General features: G+C 45.1%; 1 protein-coding gene across 1 annotated transcript in view; it reads right to left on the bottom strand.

Annotated features, from left to right (window-relative positions):
- Nucleotides 1-21,635, bottom strand: part of LOC139255129 (receptor tyrosine-protein kinase erbB-4-like) — a 1,872,364-nt gene that overhangs the window by 379,070 nt on the left and 1,471,659 nt on the right. The window contains exon 26 of the mRNA XM_070873872.1: nucleotides 10,003-10,050. Within this exon, the coding sequence (XP_070729973.1) occupies nucleotides 10,003-10,050 (48 nt within the window). The remainder of the gene's footprint in view (nucleotides 1-10,002; nucleotides 10,051-21,635) is intronic.

Here is a 21,635-nt window from a genome sequence, read left to right as displayed (position 1 = left end):
ATAATGTGTGCAGTTTTGGTTTCCATATTTACGAAAGGATATACCTGCTTTGGAGGCAGTTCAGTGAAGGTTCACTAGGTTGATTCCGAAGATGAGGGGGTTGACTTATGAGGAAAGGTTGAGTAGGTTGGGCCTCTACTCATTGGAATTCAGAAGAATGAGAGGTGATCTTATCGAAATGTATAAGATTATGAGGGGGCTTGACAAGGTGGATGCAGAGTGGATGTTTCCACTGATGGGGGAGACTAGAACTATAGAGCATGATCTTAGAATAAGGGGCCGCTCATTTAAAACAGAGATGAGGAGGAATTTCTTCTCTCAGAAGGTTGTAAATCTGTGGAATTCGCTGCCTCAGAGAGCTATGGAAGCTGGGACATTGAATAAATTTAAGTCAGAAACAGACAGTTTCTTAAACGATAAGGGATAAGGGGTTATGGGGAGCGGGCGGGGAAGTGGAGCTGAGTCCATGATCAGATCAGCCATGATCTTATTAAATGGTGGAGCAGGCTCGAGGGGCCGTATGGCCTACTCCTGCTCCTATTTCTTATGTTCTTATGTTGTTATTACTCCATCCCTCTCCTTAGCATCTGTCTAAGGCTGAACCAGACTTAGTTACGTATTTGATCCCAAGTTAAGCTTCCGACAACATACCCGCACTATCGCCAAGACTGCCTACTTTCACCTCCTTAACATCGCCTGACTTCACCCCTGCCTCAGCTCATCTGCTGCTGAAACCTTCATCCATGACTTTGTTGCCTCTAGACTTGACTATTCCAATGCTCTCCTGGCTGGCCTCCTATCTTCCACCTTCTATAAACTTAAGCTCATCTAAAACTCGGCTGCCTGTGTCCTAACTCACACCAAGTTCCGTTCACCCATTACCCCTGTGCTCGCTGACCTAATTGGGTCCCGGTTGCGCAATGCCTCGATTTTAAAATTCTCATCCTTGTTTTCAAATACCTCCATGGCCTTTTCCCTCCCTATCTCTGTAACCTCCTCCAGCCCTACAATCCTCCAAGACATCTGCGCTCATTCAATTATGGACTCTTGAGCATCTCCAATTTTAACTGCTCAACCATTGGCAGGCATGCTTTCAGCTACATGGGCCCTAAGCTGTGGAATTAGCCCCCTAAACCTCTCTATCTCTCTTTCATCCTTTAAGATGCTCCTTAAAACCTAGCTCTTTTACCATGCTTTTGGTCATCTATCCTAATAACTCCTTATGTGGGTCGGCATCAAATTTTGTTTGATAATGCTCCTGTGGACCACTTTGGGATGCTTTACTATGTTAAAAGGTACTATATTGTTGTTATATATTATTACTGTGGCTCAATTTTAGAACTCTCACCTCTGAGTCAGAAGGTTGTGGGTTCAAATCCCACTCCTGAAACTTGATTACAAAAATCTAGGCTGACACTCCAGTGCAGTACTGATGCAGCGCTGTCAGAGGTGCTATCTTTCAGATGAGACATTAAACCCCGTCTGCTCCCTCAGGTGGACTTAAAAGATCCCATGGCACTACTTTAAAGAGTTATCCATGGTGTCCTACCAATATTTATCCCTCAATCAAAATCTCTAAAACAGATTAACTGGTCATTATAACACTGCTCCTTGCTGTGTGTATAGCGCTGCCATATTTACATTACAACAATGACTACACTTCAAAAGTACTTCATTGGCTGTAAAGCACTTTGGGACGTCCTGGGGTTGTGAAATGCGCTCGGTAAATGCAAGTCTTTCTTTCCTTTTTTATATATTATCAGACTTTCCTTGCAATACCCTCTGTATATTATCAGTTCTTTCTTTCAAATACCTTGCAAACATTATAGAATAATAGAATCATACAGCAAGAAGGAGGCCGGCCATTCGGCCCATTGTGTCTGTGCCGGCTCCTAGAAAAAGCTATTCAGTTAGTCCTACTACCCTGCTTTTTCCCCAGAGCTCTGCATATTTTTCCTTTTTAAGTATATCTACTTCACTTTTGAAAGTTACTGTTAAATCTGCTTCCACCACCCTTTCAGGCAGAGCTTTCCAGATTACTCACTGTGTAAAAATAGTTCCTCATCTTTTCCCTGGCATTTTTGCCAATTACGTTAAATATGTATCATCTGTTCACCGACCCTCCTGCCAGTGGAAACAGTTTCTCCCAATCTACTCAATCAAAATCCCCCATAATTTTGAACACCTCTAGTAAATTTTCCCTTAACCTTCTTTGTCTTAAGGAGAACAACCTGAGTTCCTCCAGTCTCTCCACATAACTGATTTCCCACATCCCTGGTACCATTTTGGTAAATCTCCTCTGAACCCTCTCCAGAATTGGACATAATACTGCAGTTGAGGTCTAACCAGTGATTTATAAAGGTTTAGCATAGCTTTTTTGCTTTTGTATGAGATACCACTGTTTATAAAGCCCAGAGTCCCATATGCTTTTTTAACAGCCTTCGCATCTTGTCCTGCCATCTTCAAAGATTTGTGCATGTGAACTTTATAGGACTTTTCCTTTGAATACACTTTCCATATTATCACAAAGCTCTTTTATTCAACCTTTTCTTTCAATTGCCCGCAGAAGGCATATGGAAGGTTTATACAGGAAAATGTAAGTTTGAAAGGAATTTATCATTCCTTTTACTTTTTAAAATTCTTCAATATATCAGCACAAATATTCTTATTTTGTGAAGTCTGTGCTCTTTGAATTGAGGGATGTTGATTCTAGGAATAAACACTTCAAATTTTACACACCTTATGTCCCATTAAGTACTTCCAAATCAGGTACAATACGGGTTAGGTGGAGAGTAGAACTCAATCGACACTGTCCTATCAAACATTCCCAGGGCAGGTACAGCACAGGTTGTATACATAGTAAAGCTCCCTTTACACTGTCCCATCAAACACTCCCAGGGCAGGTACAGCACATGTTATATACAAAGTAAAGCTCCTGTTACACTGTCCCATCAAACACTCCCAGGGCAGGTACAGCATGGTTTAGATACAAGTAAAGCTCCCTCTATGCTGTCCATCAAACACTCTCAGGACAGGTACAGCACAGGTTATATACAAAGTAAAGCTCCCTCTGCACTGTCCCATCAAACACTCCCAGGGCAGGTGCACAAGAAGATAAGAATTAGGAGCATGAGTAAGCCATTCGGCCCCTTGAGCATGCTCTGCCATTCAATGAGATCATGGCTGATCTTCTACCTCAACTCCACTTTCCTGCACTATCTCCATATCCCTTGAGATCCTTAATATCCAAAAATCTATTGATCTCGGTCTTGAATATACTCAAAGACTGAGCCACCACAGCCCTTTAAGGTAGAGAATTCCAAAGATTTATCACCCTCTGAGTGAAGAAGTTTCTGCTCATCTCAGTCCTAAATGGCCGACCCCTTATTCTGAGATTGTGACCCCTGGTTCTAGACTCCCCAGCCAGGGGAAACATCCTCCCTGCATCTACTCTGTCAAGCCCTGTAAGAATGTTGTATGTTTCAATGCGATCCCCTCTCATTCTTCTAAACTCTAGAGAATATAGGCCTCGTCTACTCAATCTCTCCTCGTATGACAATCCCCCCATCCCAGGAATCAGTCTGGTGAACCTTCGTTGCAATCCCTCAATGGTAAGTATATCCTTCCTTAGGTAAGGAGACCAAAACTGTACACAATACTCCAGGTATGATCTCACCAGGGCCCTATATAATTGCAATAAGATGTCTTTATTCTTATATGCAAATCGTCTTTGTAATAAAGGCCAGCATTCCAATTGCTTTCTTAATTGCTTGCTGTACCTGCATGTTAACTTTCAGTGATTCGTGTACAAGGACACCCAGGTCCCTCTGAACACCAACATTTCCCAATCTCTCACCATTTAAAAAATACTCTGCTTTTCTATTTTTCCTACCAAAGTGGATAACTTCACATTTCTCCACATTATGGGCCCAAGTTTCCACAGGATAAAAAGCGGGCGCCCCTCCGAGCTGGGCGCCCGTTTTTCGCGCCTAAAACGGTGCCAGAAAAAAAACGCGCTATTCTCGAGCGCTTTGCAGCTCCTTGTCTGTTTGGCGCGGCGCCCAGGGGGGCGGAGCCTACACTCGCACCAATTTTGTAAGTGGGAGGGGGCTGGTACTATTTAAATTAGTTTTTTTCCTGATGGCAACGCTGCGCGTGCGCGTTGAAGCGTTCGCGCATGCTCAGTGTGAAAAAAAACATTGGCACTCGGCCATTTTTGTAGTTCTTTGTAGCTGTTTAATTTTTGAACATTTTTAAATAAAATCACATTGCCATCAGCACATCAGCATTGAGTCTTCCCTTCTCACTGTCTCCTTCCCCAACCTTCCCTCCGCGGCAACAAACGGCTGTCTCCTTCCCCTCCCTCCCCTCCGCGGCAACAAGCCGCTGTCTCCTTCCCCTCCCTCCCCTGCACGGCAACAAGCCGCTGTCTCCTTCCCCTCCCTCCCCTCCACGGCAACAAGCCGCTGTCTCCTTCCCCTCCCTCCCCTGCGCGGCAACAAACGGCGGTTTCCTTCGAACGATGGCTGAAGCACTTTCACACAGGTAGGAATATGGTTTATTTAATCTATTCTTTGCTTATAAATGTTTATTCAGGTTGGATTTATTTGTATAATATTTGTAGAAGTATAAATAAGGATTGATTGTAGAATTTAATGACTTCCCTTCCCCCCCCCCTTCCCCCCCCACCTCGTTCTGGACGCCTAATTTGTAACCTGCGCCTGATTTTTTAATGTGTAGAACAGGTTTTTTCAGTTCTACAAAAATCTTCACTTGCTCCATTCTACTTTAGTTTGGAGTACGTTTTCACTGTGGAAACTTTGAAATCAGGCGTCAGTGGCCGGACACGCCCCCTTTTGAAGAAAAAATTCTGTTCTAAAGTAGAACTGTTCTACCTCACTAGAACTGCAGAAAAAAAAATGTGGAGAATTGCGATTTCTAAGATAGTCCGTTCTCCACCAGTTGCTCCTAAAAATCAGGCGCAAATCATGTGGAAACTTGGGCCCATTATTCTATTTGACATTTTGTTGCCCACTCACAGTCTATCTATATGCCCTTGAAGTCTCTTTGCATCTTCCTCACAACTTACATTCCAACCGAGCTTTGTATCTTCAGCAAACTTGGATATATTACATTTGGTCCCCTCATCCAAATCATTGATACAAATTGTGAATAGTTGGGGCTCAAGCACTGATCTTTGCGCCACCCCACTAGGTCCAGCCTGCCAACACGAAAATGACCCGTTTATTCCTGTTCTCTGCTTTCTGTCCGTTAACCAATCCTCAATCCTTGCTACTATATTATCCCCAATTCCATGAACTCTAATTTTGTTTAATAACCTCTTGTGTGGCACCTTATCGAATGCCTTCTGAAAATATAAGTACACCACATCCACTGGTTCCCCCGTATCTATTCTGCTAGTTACAACCTCAAAAAACTCGAACAGATTTGTCAAACATGATTTCCCTTTCATAAATCCATGTTGACTCTGCCTAATCCTATTATTATTTTGTAAGTGCCCTGTTACCAAGTCCTTATTGGTAAGGACTAGCATTTTCCCTACTACTGATGTCAGCCTAACTGGTCTGTAGTTCCCCGTTTTCTCTCTCCCTTTTTTCTTAAATAGCGGGGTTACATTAGCTACCTTCCAATCCGGGAACCATTCTAGAATCTATGGAATTTTGGAAGATGACAACCAATGAATATATTATCTCTATAGCCACCTCTTTCAAAATCCTAGGATGTAGGCCATCAGGTCGAGGGGATTTATCGGCTTTCAATCCCATTAATTTCTCCAGTCCTATTTTTTTACTAATACCAATTTCTTTCCATTCCTCATTCTCGCTAGATGCATGGTACTTCATTATTCCCGGGAGGATTTTTGCATCTTCTTCCATGAAGACAGACTCAAAGTATTTGTTTAATTTCTCTGCCGTTTCCTTATTCCCCATTATAATTTCTCCTGTATCTACCAGTAGGGGATCCACATTAACTTTCACTAATCTTTTCTTTTTTTACATAGCTGTAGAAACTTTTACCGTCTGTTTTTATGTCTCTCTCTAGTTTACTCTCATATTCTATTTTCCCATTCTTTATCAATTTTTGGTTCTCCTTTGCTGAATTCTAAAATCCTCCCAATCTTCAGGCTTACTGCTCTTTTTGGCAATAAAGCTCCCTCTGCACACTCCCAGGACAGGTACACCACTGGTTAGATACGGAGTAAAGCTCCCTCTACACTGTCCCAGCATACACTCCCAGGGCAAGTACAGCACAGATTAGATGCAGAGTAAAGCTCCATCCACACTTTTCCATCAAACACTCCCAGGGCAAGTACAGCACAGGTTAGATACAGAGCAAATATCCCTCTACACTATCCCATCAAACACTCCTAGATTGGGTACAGCATGGGGTAGATACAGAGTAAAGGTCCCTCTACACTGTCCCATCAAACACTCCCAGGGCAAGTAAAGCACAGGTTAGATACAGAGCAAAGCTCCCTTTACACTGTCCCATCACACACTCCCAGCGCAGGTACAGCACATATTAGACTGTATTGTATTCTACTGTTCTGCACCCTATTGTATTGCACTGTACTGTATGGCACTGCATTGCACTGTATTATACTATATTGCATTGTACTGTATTTAATGCACTGCATTATATTGCACTGTATTGCACTGCACTATATGGAACTGAACTGTATTATATTACACTGTATTTCATTTTATTTAATGTACTGTATTGTACTGCACTGAATTGTGCAGCACTGTATTGTACTACACTGTATTGTGCTGGACTGTATTACTCTGCACGGCATTGCACTGCACGCTATTGCACTGCACAGTATTGCACTTTATTTTGATGCACTGTATTGCACTGCATGTATTGTACTGCACTGTATTACACTGTACAGTATTGCACTGCACTGTGTTGCATTATATTACACTGCACTCTACTGCATAGTATTGTACTGCACTGTAGTGCACTGCACTGTATTATATATTGCACTGTGTTATACTGCATTGCATTCCACTCCACTGTATTGTGCTGCATTGCATTACACTGCACTGTATTCTATTGTACTGCACTGTCCTGTACGGCACGGTATTATATCGCATTGTATTGGACTGCACTGTATTACATTGTACAGTATTGCACTACACTGCGTTGCATTATATTGCACTGCACTCTATTGCATTGTATTGTACTGCACTGTAGTGCACTATATGGCACTGCACTGTATTATATTGCACTGTGTTATACTGTATTGTATTGCACTCCACTGTATTGTGCTGCATTGCATTACACTGCACTGTATTCTATTGCACTGCACTGTGCTGTACGGTAAGGTATTATATCGCATTGTATTGGACTGCACTGCATTGTACTGTACTCTATTGCACTGCATTGTGCTACACTGTATTTCACTGCACTGTATTGTGTTGCACTCCATTGCACTGCATTTTAACGTGCTGTATTGCACTCCACTGTATTGTGCTGCATTGCATTACACTGCACTGTATTCTATTGCACTGCACTGTGCTGTATGGCACTGTATTATATCACATTGTATTGGACTGCACTGTATTGTACTGTACTCTATTGCACTGCATTGTGCTACACTGTATTGCTCTCCCCTGTATTGTGCTGCATTGTATTACACTGCAATGTATTCTATTGTACTGCAATTTATTGCACTGCACTATACTGTACTGTATTGCCCAGCATTGTATCACACTGCACTTTATTGTACTGCACTGTATTACACGGCACTGCATTACACTGCACTGTATTGCACTGAATGTATTATACTGTACTGTATTACACTATACATTATTATATTGTGCTGTATTGCATTGCACTGTATTTCACTCTACTGTATTGTGCTATATTGCACTCATTCTATTGTACTGCACTGTATTACACTGTATTTTAATGCACTGTATTGCACTCAATTGTAGTGTGCTGCATTGTATTAGATTGCACTGTATTCTATTGCCCAGCACTGTATTCCACTGCACCGTATTGTACAGCACTGTGTTTCATTGCACTGTATTGGAAAGCACTGTATTGCACTGCATTACAAAGCACTGTATTGCGCTACACTGTATTGCACGGCATTGTACTGCATTGATTTGTACTGCACTGTATTACACTGCATTTTAGTGCACTTTTCTTGCACTGCATTGTGTTGTGCTGCATTGTATTACACCACACTGTATTGTAATGCAGTGCACTGTATTGTATGGCACTGTATTGTACTGCACTGTATTCCATGGTACTGTATTATAATGCACTATATTGTACTGCACCATATTGTATTGTACTGTATTTGGAGGGTCACCAGTAAATGTGGGGGAGGGGGAGTAGGGGAGGGGCACCAGTAAATGGGGGGTTGGGGAGGGGCACTTGTAAATGGTGGATAGGCGAGGGGCACCTATAAATGGGGGGGAATAGGAGAGGTGCACCTGTAAATGGGGGGGATAGGGGAGGGGCACCAGTAAATGGGGGGGGATAGGGGAGGGGTACCAGTAAGTGGGGGATTGGAGAGGGGCACCAGTAAATGAGGGATAGGGGAGGGGCACCAGTAAATGGGGGATAGGGGAGGGGCACCAGTAAATGGTGGATAGGGGAGGAGCACCAGTAAATGGGGGATAGGGGAGGGGCACCAGTAAATGGGGGATATGGGGAGGGGCACCAGTAAATGGGGGATAGGGAGGGTCACCAGTAAATGGGGAATAGGGGAGGGGCACCAGTAAGTGGGGGATTGGAGAGGGGCACCAGTAAATGGGGGATAGGGGAGGGGCATCAGTAAATGGGGGATATGGGGAGGGGCATCAGTAAATGGGGGATAAGAGTTCAGAATTGGAGTTCAGAACTGGAACATCGGGTCCTTCATTGAAACATCTGTGAATTCATGTGGAAACAAGTCATCCTCGTTCGAGGGACCGCCTATGATGATGATGTATTGTACTGCACTATATTATAATGCATTACACTGTTTTGTACAGCACTGTATTGCACTATATTATACTGTACTGTATTGTACTGCACTGTATTGCACTGCACCATATTGCATTGTACTGTACTGTGCTGTATTTTACAGTGCTGAACAGTATTGCACTGTACTGTGTGATACTGCACTGAATTGCACTGTATTACATAAGAAATAGGAGCAGGAGTAGGCCATTTGTTTTGCACTATATTATTACATTGCACTGTATTACACTGCACTGTGTTGGACTGAACTGTATTGTACTGTATTGTACTATATTGTACCCTGTTGTATAACATTCCACTGTACCAGTCTACACACTACAGCACATACAGTACTACTGACTTCAATATACTGTTTAGATTTCATTCTGTCAAAGGCTTGTGCACATAAATCAGGAAACAATGATTTAAATCGTCAAAATTTAGATTTAGAACTATTTTCAATCCACTTATCTTCAGGACTAGTTGAATTGAAATCACATTATCAGGTGTGTGGATGATATACACCCCACCAGTTTGATATAATTTCTGAGTTGCTGAGTTCAAATTTTTGGATATTCTTTGTACTGTAACTTTACTTTCTCCTAGTTCAACACTATCTCCTCTTCTTCATGCCTGCCACTGTGCTGTACACCATTCTAGAGTTGGAGTGAGTGGCCAGGCTTTCTTCTTCAGAAACCTCCAACAATCCCAGCCTACTGGCTGGTTCAGAGGTGCGTGAGATGACAAAGGATGATCTGCGTCCTTGATCATTTTTCCCTCATTGTAATTTGCTTTGTCTCCACTCAGCACCTTACATGGCAGGTGGGGCAGGCATGGGGGGATCTCAAAGTGAGCGAGCGCCCACCTTCTGTGTATCATTGTGGAGCAGTTCCCAGTGCAATGGACTCATCCTTTAGTTCCTACAAGTAATAAAGAAAGAATAACTCTTACTGATTCTGAATGGTTTCTTCGAACACCTCTTACTGACTTGAGTTTATCTGGTACAGGATGTTCAATACTTACTCCTGACATGGGAGTGTAGGCAGGAGGAGGGCTGTGTCCTGTTTGGCTCTGGTGAGAAGAATGGAATGATGATTACATGAGTGGCTACATGAATGGCACAATGGAGGCAATGAATGAAAATGAACATCAAAGAAAGGAAAAATGCAACGACTCTGCAAAATGGAACAGAAGTTATGAAATTCAAGGCACTCACCAAGCTAATGAAATGAACACCATGATCTTTTAGTTACAATGAGTAAGTTGTCTACAGATGATTGTTGTCAACACTCATTTTACAGGTTTAGAATCTGAGATTCATTATACCTCACTTTCAACTAATATGCGACTGTGGACTAATTCCTCACTCAGATTTTTCTTCCCAAATTTCTCCCTCCACTCCTTCTCTGTTGCTGGCTCCACCAACAACAGCAAGCCTCCATCCACTACAGCCAAGTCGAATGCTGTCAGCTTCCAACATCTACAGATGTATGTACACGCTCATGCATGGGCACATACACATGTGCACTCACATATATGCGTACACACACACTCACACACGCACACATGCACAGACATGCCCACATGCACAAACACATGCACACACACTCACACATATGCACACACATGCGCGTGCACACATACGCACACATGCGTGCACACATATTCACATACACAGGCAAACGTGCACACATACACGTGCATACGCACACATGCGTGCACACATATTCACATACACAGGCACACGTGCACACATATACACGTACACACTCACACACATGCACACACATACACACAAACACGTGCGCACAAGCACACTTCCGTATGCACATAAATGCACACAAATGTGCATACATGTACACATGCACACACACATGCACACACGTATGCATGTACACACATGCACACTCATACACATGTACACTCACACAAATTCACACACACAGGCACACATGCAGACGCACACATGTTCATACATGTACACACATATACAGACACGTGCACACACATACACACATATGTTCTGGTAGGAGTCACTGGAGTCACTTAATAATGAGCTGCATTGAAGGACATTGAGGCCAACTGTAATGCTTTCTGAGGCACCCAGCTGAAATCAGCTGACTCAAGAGAGATCTCATGTATTGGGCCTGGGACCTCCCCGGTCTGTTTGATCCTGTATTACACTATTTGTTGCATTCAGCTCTCAGCCATTGAGGCAGTTTCTCATTCAGGTATCTTTAGTCATTAATAATAGTTTATGGCACAGTTTCCAGCCACATTTACAATCTGTGCCACATGGCTGTGTCACCTTAATACAGACGTTTCTTTTCCTTCTGTTATAAATTATCAATTTTTTATGTCAATTGTCTCATCTCTTCCTCTTCCTCCCTGAATATGTTGTTTACTTGCTGGGAAATGCTTCGAAGGATGCCTGCCATCCTCCTGTGCCTCCTCAAAGTGGCCATTCTTCCTGACTGTCAAGGGGCTAATCAACCATTGCGGCTTCACAGCTGAGTCTAAGATTCACACATGTGCACTTCCACCAAGTATTGCTAGATAGTGATCTGGAGTGGGAACACAAACCAATGTTTGCTATGCTGCGACCAATTCTAACACCCTACTGCTCACTTGGATGAAATAATTTAATACAACTCAGATCAGGAATCAAATCTGCTACCTTGCTGCTGGTCTGTCAGGCTCATTTACTCACTAGACCAACAGGCTCTCCCCTCAAAGGACCAATATCAGGATATTTTGTTGGCATGTGCAGCAGGAATCATTTAAAAATTTTGCAAACCTAGATTATTACAGATCCAGTGACCTCTATTCTTCTCTCCCAATTTTAACATTTGTTCTTTAACTTTAGTGTGATTCACTAATCACTGAAGGAAGTGCAGTGAACTAGCTACATATCATAATTGTGCTGTCTACTGTGAAAAAAGCCAATGATTGGTTACATGCAGCTCAACTATCCCATTTTAATCAGGATATCCTGACAGGAGAGCTACAGTGATGGGCAAGACTCCTGAGCCAGCATAAAGCTGCAGTCCTGCCCCTAACAACAGCCTTGATTCTATCCTTTAACACATGGCACAGTAAGTGGACACAACTGCTCTGGTTATTAACTCATTGCTCTAAATAAACAGAAACCTAAAATGTTTCAACTACTCTCACTTAATGCATTTATTTTATTTCTGTCGATAACGGTTAGTGATGTGATTCGAGAACCAGCAATCACGTTGGTTGTTTTTTGCACATTCGTCATGACTGGGATGAGTGTTGGGGACAGCTTGCTATTTATTTGCGCACTATACCATACTATACCAGTCCATATTATCATTCATACCACACCATGACTGGTATAGTACATGCGGTATAGTCTGAAAAGGTATGGATGATAACATGGACTGATATGGTATGGACTGGTATAGTACTGATTGGAATGGTATGGATGACAGTATGGACTGGTATGGTATGGACTGGTATAGTACTGACTGAAATGGTATGGATGGCAGTATGGACTGGCATGGTATGGACTGATATAGTACTGACTGGAATGGTATGGATGATAGCATGGACTGATATTGTGTTATTGATAGTACAAACCGGTATGGCAGGAATGATCATGCAGATAGGTAGCAAACAGACGGTAGTATGGATTAGTGAATTATGGGGCTAGATTTTCCACTTTTGTGCTTATCGTCCAAAAATGGGCGTTATTTCTGGCGTGGGTGGTAAAAAAGAGTTTTCAGGTCGCTGGCATCTCGCCCATTCTCAAAGCACCTAGTCTCCATTTTTTTAAATGGGCGTTACCGCGAGCAATATGAAATGGGCGGTAGTGTTAAATCTCGCTGACCTTCTGCCGTAAAGTGTCGCTGTCCTTAGCAACAGCATGGTAATGCTCAATTCCTGCGATTCAGGAGGTCAAGGGTCATCATGACATGTGCAGAAGAGGAGACAAAGAGAGAGGGATCTCAGAGGGACTGAAGGCGAGTTTGCTTGTTTGGCTGTTGTGGGAGGCACGAGGGAGATTCACCAGCAGCAAAAAGCCTACTAAGCACCAAGAACATAATTGGCACCGAGTTTTTGTCCAACAAATAAGATATAACATGGAAGGGATGGTGGAGGCCCTGGAGCTAGTAGCCAGTTACACTGGTGGCAGAGGGCTCCCAGTGGTCCCGCGGCATTGCACCCCAAGGTGCCGCACCCTCATTGCCAACCACACATGAGAGTCAGCAGCAACATCTTGCTTCTGGCTCGGAGCACGTTCACACCTCGGGACCGTATTAATCCAAGCAGCGTTTCGGCCGTCATCTGCCCACACCGCAACCCCCCCCCCCCCTCCTCCAATGAAGTATCGCCTGAGGAGCTCCTTGGCCAGGCGGCTTGGAGTCAGGAGGGGAAGTGGTAGAGGTGGGGAGGAGAAACGGGGGAGGGGGTGGGGTAAGGGTTAGTTTTTACAGAAATACTGATGATTTCAGACAAATGTTCACTTTAAATGTTTTTTATTTAACAAAACCTTGTTGCACATTGGCTCTGATAGCTGCACCGTTGAACGCTGGTGATTCATTAATATCAAAGGGTATAATGACACTTAACTTCAATCAACTTAAACTTTAACTGTCATCAAGGTGATGCCCACCATTGATGTATCACCTGCACACCCAGTAGTGTGTCAGCCTTGTAAATAACACCAACGTTCTTTCAGGCAAAGCGATCATTGATGAGCTCCTGATGTAAGGCAATTGCAGCCATCATGCTACCACGGGCCCTTTCATACGGTCTATGGGGGCGCGAGAGCATGGCTTCAGCATCAGCCAGATTGTCTGGGCCGATGTCAGCGTCCACCTCCTCGTCCTCCTCTTCCTCAATCTGGTTAGGTGAACTGTCAGAGTCATCAGGCAATTCTTGTCCCCTCCGGATAGCCAAGTTGTACAGCATGGAGCACACCACCACGAATTGAGCTACCTGCTCAGGGTGGTATTGGAGTGATCCAGGCATCTAAAACGCTGCTTCACCACAATATTGCGAGTGGCTCTGTGACTCTCGTTGTATCACCTCTCGGCTTCGGTGTGGGTTTCATGCAGGGGGTCATCAGCCAGGTGACGAGGCCATATCCTTTGTCACAAAGCATCCAGCATTGACCTTGTGGCTGAATGTTAAACAAGTCAGATACACTGCTCTTACGCAGGATGTGAGCATCATGGATGCTGCCCGGAAATTGAGCATTCACTGCCAGTATAATTTGCTGGTGGTCGACAATGAGTTGGACATTCAGGGAGAGGAATCCCTTGCGGTTCCTGAAAGCCTCTGCAACCTGGAAAGGTGCCTGCATCGTGATGTGCGTACAGTCTATTGCTCCCTGCACCTTGGGGAGATTTGCAATTCTGGAGAATCCTAGAGCCCTCTCACTCTGTGCCTCCCTGGTCATAGGGAAGCTGATCAAGTCCCTCCTGCGTGCATACAGGGCTTCAGTGGCCTGTCTAATGCAGCGATGTGTGGTATGCTGAGAAAATCCGCAAATGTCTCCAGCTGTGGCCTGAAAAGAACCTGAGGCGTAGAACGTCATTGCCGCGGTGACTTGACCTCGACAGACAGTGCAGTACTGATGGTGCTGGCAGGCTGCAGATCTCCTCTTATCAGTTGGCATACCTCAGTGATAACCTCTTTGTGGGAACGCAGTCTCCGAAGGCAGGTCATGTCAGGCGAGTCGAAGTAAGACTGCTCCTCTCTATACTTGTGGGGGGGTGTAACGTCTGGTCCTCCTCATCAGTCTGGCATGTCTTACATTGGGCACATAATGCTGTGGAGCATACCTTCGGCGATCTCGAGTCTGCTGCATGTAATTGATCACCAACAGAGGGTGAGAAAGGACAGGCCCCATTGCAGTAGCTCTCTGTTTTCCACCGATTGGTCACAAACAAGGAATGTCCCGACGAAGATACCTCTTCAATTCCAATCAGTCATAGTATGATCAAGATGTTTGTAGAGATGTTCACATCAACTCCAACGACCTACAGGGTACATCCATACTTCCCCGAGGTTGAAGCACAGCAGCTTTTTAAAGGATGCGACATGTGATGTAGAACATTGCGTCCATAACGCTGTGATTAGTTCCGGTTAGTTCCACTTTTTCTGGACAGTTTTTTGGGCAAGCGATATCGTGGGCGATAGGTTTGCGAGGTGGTGAAAATGACTCTGAGCGATCTCATGGCCGCTATTTTCAGTAAATATGCTCTTTACGACAAAAAAACGTGGGCGGGCGGTATTATTGACTCCCATCGTTAAATTAGTGTGGAAATTAACTCTGGACGATATTCTGGGCGTTGATTTCACCCATTGTGATGATTCCGTCGAAAATGGTGGACGGGCAGTATTATTTTTTTCCCAGCGTTACACACATGGGGAAAGTAACGCTCACCAATAAGTTTCCAAAAAATGGGCATCAGTTTCCATTTTGTGGCTAAATGGGTGATATCTGTGCATGATACATAATTTCAGCAGTAAAATGGGCATTAAGTGGGTGTTAAGCATGCAAAAAAGGTGGAGGTTCTAGCCCATGGACTGGTATAGTATGAGCTAGTATGGTACAGGCAGGTATGGTACAGGTGATATTGTGTATTGATAGACCACAGACTGGTATGGTCTATGCTTTCATCACCTCTAAACTGCATTTCTCCAATAACCCCTTGCTGGATTTCTATCTACAACCCTCCATAAACTCCAACTTGATCCAACTTATCTATCAGTATCCTATCCCACCTGCCCATCATCCTTGTCCATGCTAACCTACATTGGATTCTTATACCCCAATGCATCAAACTCAGCACAGTCTATCTCTGGAATCCTGACCAGTCTTACATCTCTTCCCTATGGCAGTGTCAGCAGTCGCTCGGAGGCAGCACTCTCTCCTCTGAGTCAGAAGTTTTGTGGGTTCAAGTCCCACTCCAGAGACTTGGGCCCATAATCCAGCCTGACATTCCAGTGCAGTATTGAGGGAGTGCTGTGCTGTAGGAGTGCCGTCTTTCGGATGAGATGTTAAACCGAGGCCTTGTCTGCCCTCTCTGGTGGATGTAAAAAATCCCACTGAACTATTTGAAGAAGAGCAGGGGAGTTCTCCCCAATGTCCTGGCCAATAGATATCCCTCACCAACATCACTTAAAAAAACAGATGATCTGGTCATTTATCTCTTAATTCTGTTTGTGGGACCTTACTGTGTACAAATTGGCTGCAACGTTTCCTGCGTTACAACAGTACTTCATTGGTTGTAAAGCGCTTTGGGACGTTCTGAGGTTGTGAAAATCTCTGTATGAATGCAAATACTTTCTTTCTTTTCTTTCTATGGCTTGGTGTCTTACTCTGCGAAGCACCTTGGGACATTTCCTATACTACAGATGGAACCCATAGGTAAATTGTTGTTGATGAGATGGAGTGCTGGAGTCCTATGATTTACACTGCACTCAGCATAAAGCTCTGACCCTGAGCAACAGCCCTCGCTGTGATTCTCAGTCTCTCAAGCTGATACTTCTATATGAATGTCAATAGTTTTGTTATGTGTGCTCATGTGAACTAGATTGAGTAGTCACGTGTAGAAGTGATAGGTTGGCATTGTAATACACATGCCATGCCCTACCCTGCAATCATGCCTACAGGCTTTCTTGGTACATTGCTGGTTACATTAAATGGAACAGGTATACTACAGCATTATATATTTAGGGTGGTTCCTTGGTTGAGAGGGAAATTAGAGAGGCCAAGAGCCAATGGGGATATTATTGCATATGGAAATTTGGGTAAGTGACAAACAATCCCAATAACAAGAGGCTTCACTGACTCCCATGAGAATGAGACATTTCAACTGCCACAAAAACTGCTTCTAGGGCCACCATCAGCCTGACTGGAGCAATATATAACCCCTTTATCATAGAATCTTACAGCACAGAAGGAGGCCATTCGGCCCACCGTGGCAATGCCGGTTCTTTGAAAGAGCTATCCAATTAGTCCATTCCTCTGCTCTTTCCCTCATAGCCCTGAAATATTCTCCTTTTCAATGATTTATCCAATCCCCTTTTGAAAGTCACCATTGAATCTACTTCCAACACCCTTTCAGGCAGTGCATTCCAGATTATAACAACTCGTGTAAAAAAATTCTCCTAATTTTCCCACTGGATTTTTTGCCAATCATTTTAAATCTGTGTCCTCTGGTTACTGACCCTCCTGCCTATATTCCATATAAGTGTGTAAAAATGTCACCTGACTGATACAAAAAATAATTAACAAGGCTCATGGAAGTTAGCCTTCATCTCAGGAGGGCTGGAATACCAAGAGGTGGAAGTTATGTTACAGTTATATAAAGCCCTGGTTAGACCCCATTTAGAGCATTGTCCTCTGTTCCGGGCACCACACCACAGGAAGGATATAGTGGCCTTGGAGGGGGTGCAGTGCAGTCTCACCAGAATGTTACCAGGGCTAAGAGAGTTGAATTATGGCGACAGGTTGCATTGACTCGGCTTGTATTCCATTGAGTTTAGCAGATTAAGGGGCGATCTATTCGAGGTGTTTAAGATGATTAAAGGTTTGATAGGGTAGGTAGAGAGAAACTATTCCTCTGGTTGGGGGTGGGGGTCCAGAACAAAGGGGCATAACCTTAAAATTAAAGCTAGGTCATTCAGGGGTGATGTCACGAAACATTTCTTCACACAGAGGTAGCAGAAATATGGAACTCTCTCTCCTAAAAAGCAGTTGAGGCTGGAGGTCAATTGAAAATGTCAAAACTGAGATGAATATTTTGTTAGGCAAATTAAGGGCTATGGAACTAATGCATGTAGATGGAGTTAAGATGCAGGTCAGGGATAATCTAATTGAATGGTGGAACAGGCTCAATTGGCTGAATGGCCAACCCTAACCCTAACCCTAACCCTAACCCTAACACTATGTAACTAGCCTGTGAAAAAGACCTCTGCCCTCTGGGGAAGACCTTCCACTATACTACTCCTGACATGCCAGTTTGCAACGCCACCCCACATTAAAAGAACTCACGCACAGGCATCTTCCACCCTTTAATATGAAGTTTGGAAACTGGAACGTCAGGACCCTCATGGAGAACTCCAACAGCAATAGGCCGGAACGCCGCACCACCATAATTGCCTGGGAACTTAGAGGCTTCGATGTCGACATCGCTGCCCTAAGCGAAATCCAGCGGGCAGGGGAAGGCCAGCTCAAGGAATAAAGTGGAGGTTACACCTTCTTCTGGAAAAGCAAACCAGAGGAAGAATGCCGCTTCCACAGAGTCGGTTTCGCTATCAAGAACGAGCTGGTCGACCGCCTCAGAGACCCCCCCGCCCCCCGCGGAATTAGCGAACGTCTCATGACTCTCCGACTCACCTTATCCCAGAACCAGTGTGCCACAATCATCAGTGTGTACATCCCAACACTCGAAGCAACAGATGAGACCAAAGAGGCTTTTTAATCCAGCTTCAAAAAATCCCTGTCCCACATCCCTACGGACAACAAACTGATCCTCCTTGGCGACTTCAACGCCAGGGTCGGCAAGAACATAGCCCACTGGGGAGGCTTGATCGACAGAGAGGGGGTAGGGAAAACCAATTCTAAAGGTATCCTGCTCCTGACAAAATGCCTACAGCACAACCTTGTCATCACTAACACCTTGTTCTGCCAGAGGGACAAGTACAAGGCATCGTCGTAACACCCTCGCTCCAAACATTGGCACCTGCTTGACTATGTCATAGTTCGAGCCAGGAATCGCAAGGATGTGCGTATCACCCGCGCCATGACAGAAGCTGATGATTGCTGGACGGACCACTGTCTAATCCACATTAACATAGCCCCAAAGCGGCGACGGCAGCAGAAGTAGTACCGCAAAAAGGTCAATGCCGGGGCACTCAAAGACCCAGCTAAGAGAGCCTTATACAGCCAGTGCCTCATAGCTAAACTGGCAACCCTTGATGACCCAGGGATGCAGAATGCCCACAGCGCTTGGTCTGCCCTCCAGGCCACCATAACCAGTGCCTGCGAAGAGACGCTCAGTCACTCAACCAGGAAACACCAGGACTGGTTTGATGAGAATGACCAGAAGATCAAAAAGCTAATAAATCGCAAGCACAGGGTATTTTTGGACCTTAAATAACAACCCAACTCGGGAGCAGCAAAGCAGCATTACAGAAGGCTCAAGGCCAAGGTCCAACAAAAAATCCACGATCTAAAGAATAGATGTCGGGTGGAGAAAGCACAGGAGATTCAGCAGCAAGCCAACAGCCATGATGTGTGAGGATTCTTTACCACAGTCAAAGCCACCTACGGCCCAAGCACCCAAGGCCCCACCCCACTGCTGACCAAGAATGGAGAAACACTCATCAATGACACCGTGGCAGTCAGGACCCGCTGGAAGAAGCACTTCGAAGATCTCCTTAACCGAGACTCTGCCTTTGAATTGAGTGTCCTTGACTCCATCCCGCAGCATGCTACCTGCGACCATCTCAGCAAAACCCCAGCCCTGCACGAGGTAGAAAAGGCCATCCACCAGCTCAAGAACAACAAGGCAACGGGAGCGGATGGAATCCCCGCTGAGGCACTAAAGTATGGTGGAGAGGCACTGTTGGCATGAATGCATGACCTCATCTCTCTCTCCTCTGGAAAGAGGAGAGCATGCCGGGAGATCTCAGAGATGCAGTAATCGTGACCATCTTTAAAAAAGGGGACAAGTCTGACTGTGGCAACTACGGGGGAATCTCCCTGTTATCAGCCACTGAGAAAGTCGTCGCTAGAATCCTCTTCAACCGTCTTCTCCCTGTGGTTGAGGAGCTCCTCCCGGAGTCACAGTGCGGATTTTGTCCACTACGGGGTACAACGGACATGATTTTTATGGTGCGACAGCTGCAAGAAAAATGCAGGGGACAGCACCAATCCTTGTCCATGGCCTTCTTTGACCTTACAAAGACCTTTGACACTGTCAACCGGAAGGGACTATGGAGCGTCCTCCTCCATTTCGGTTGTGTCCAAAAGTAAGTCACCATCCTCCACCTGCTCCACGACGACATGCAGGCCGTGATCCTGACCAATGGATCCATCACGGACCCAATCCATGTCAGCACCGGGGTCAAGCAGGGCTGCGTCATCGCGCCAACCCTCTTCTCGATCTTCCTCATTGCAATGCTCCACCTCGCACTCAAGCTCTCCGCTGGAGTGGAACTAAACTACAGAACCAGTGGGAACCTGTTCAACCATCGTCTTCTCCAGGCCAGATCCAAGACCGTCCCAACCTCTGTCGTCAAACTACAGTACGCGGACGACCGCTTGTGTCTACACACATTAAGAGACTGAACTCCACATCCTAATCAACATCTTCACTGAGGCATGCGAAAGCATGTGCTTTACACTAAACATCCATAAGGCAAAGGTCCGCCACCAACCTGGCCCCGCCACACAGCACTGCCCCCAGTCATCAAGATCCACGGTGCGGCCCTGGACAACATGGACCATTTTCCATACCTCGGGAGCCTATTATCAGCAAGGGCAGACATCGACGACGAGGTTCAACACCACCTCCAGTGCGCCAGCGCAGCCTTTGGCTGCCTAAGGAAAAGAGTGTTCGAAGATCAGGCCCTCAAATCTGCAACCAAGCTCATGGTCTATAGGGCTGTAGTGATACCCGCCCTTCTGTATGGCTCAGAGACGTGGACCATATAGAGTAGCCACCTCAAATCGCTGGAGAAATACCATCAACGATGTCTCCGCAAGATCCTGCAAATCCCCTGGGAGGACAGACGCACCAACGTTAGCGTCCTCGATCAGGTCAACATCCTCAGATTCAAAGCATTGACCGCACTCGACCAATGGGCGGGCCACATTGTTCGCATGCCTGACACAAGACTCCCAAAGCAAGCGCACTACTCGGAACACCTACACGGCAAGCGAGCCCCAGGTGGGCAGAGGAAATGTTTCAAGGACACCCTCAAAGCCTCATTGATAAAATGCAACATCCCCACAGATACCTGGGCGTTCCTGGCCAAAGACCGCCCGAAATGGAGGAGGTGCATCCGGGAGGGCGCTGAGCACCTCGGGTCCCGTCGCCGAGAGCATGCAGAAAGCAAGCGCAGGCAGCGGAAAGAACGTGTGGCCAACCTGACCCACCCACCCTTTCCTTGAATGACTGTCTGTCCCACTTGTGACAGAGACTGTAATTCCCGCATTGGACTGGTCAATCACCTAAGAACTCACTTTTAGAGTGGAAGCAAGTCTTCCTCAATTTCGAGGGATTGCCTATGATGATGACATGCATATTGTAAAGTCTGTGCTCCTAGCCCACAGTTTTCCCTCCATTACAGGCCGGGAGCATGCAGCTTTGTGATGGCGCTCCTGGTTACTCCATTAATCCCTCTATCCTAACTCGCACCAAGTCTCGTTCACTCATCAACCCTGTGCTCCCAGTCTAGCAATGCCTCAATTTTAGTATTTTCATCTTTGTTTTCAAATACTTCCATGGCCTCGCCCCTCTCTATCTCTGTAACCTCTTTCCAATATACATCAATGATTTGGATGAAGAAATTGAATGTAATATCTCCAAGTTTGCAGATGACAATAAATTGGGTGGCAGTGTAAACTGTGAGGGGGATGCTAAGAGGCTGCAGGGTGACTTGGA

The sequence above is a fragment of the Pristiophorus japonicus genome, chromosome 3 (assembly GCF_044704955.1).
Source record: "Pristiophorus japonicus isolate sPriJap1 chromosome 3, sPriJap1.hap1, whole genome shotgun sequence".
Lineage (NCBI taxonomy): Eukaryota > Metazoa > Chordata > Chondrichthyes > Pristiophoridae > Pristiophorus > Pristiophorus japonicus.
Note: the sequence above shows the minus strand (reverse complement) of the source record. Positions and strands in the feature narration are given on the sequence as shown.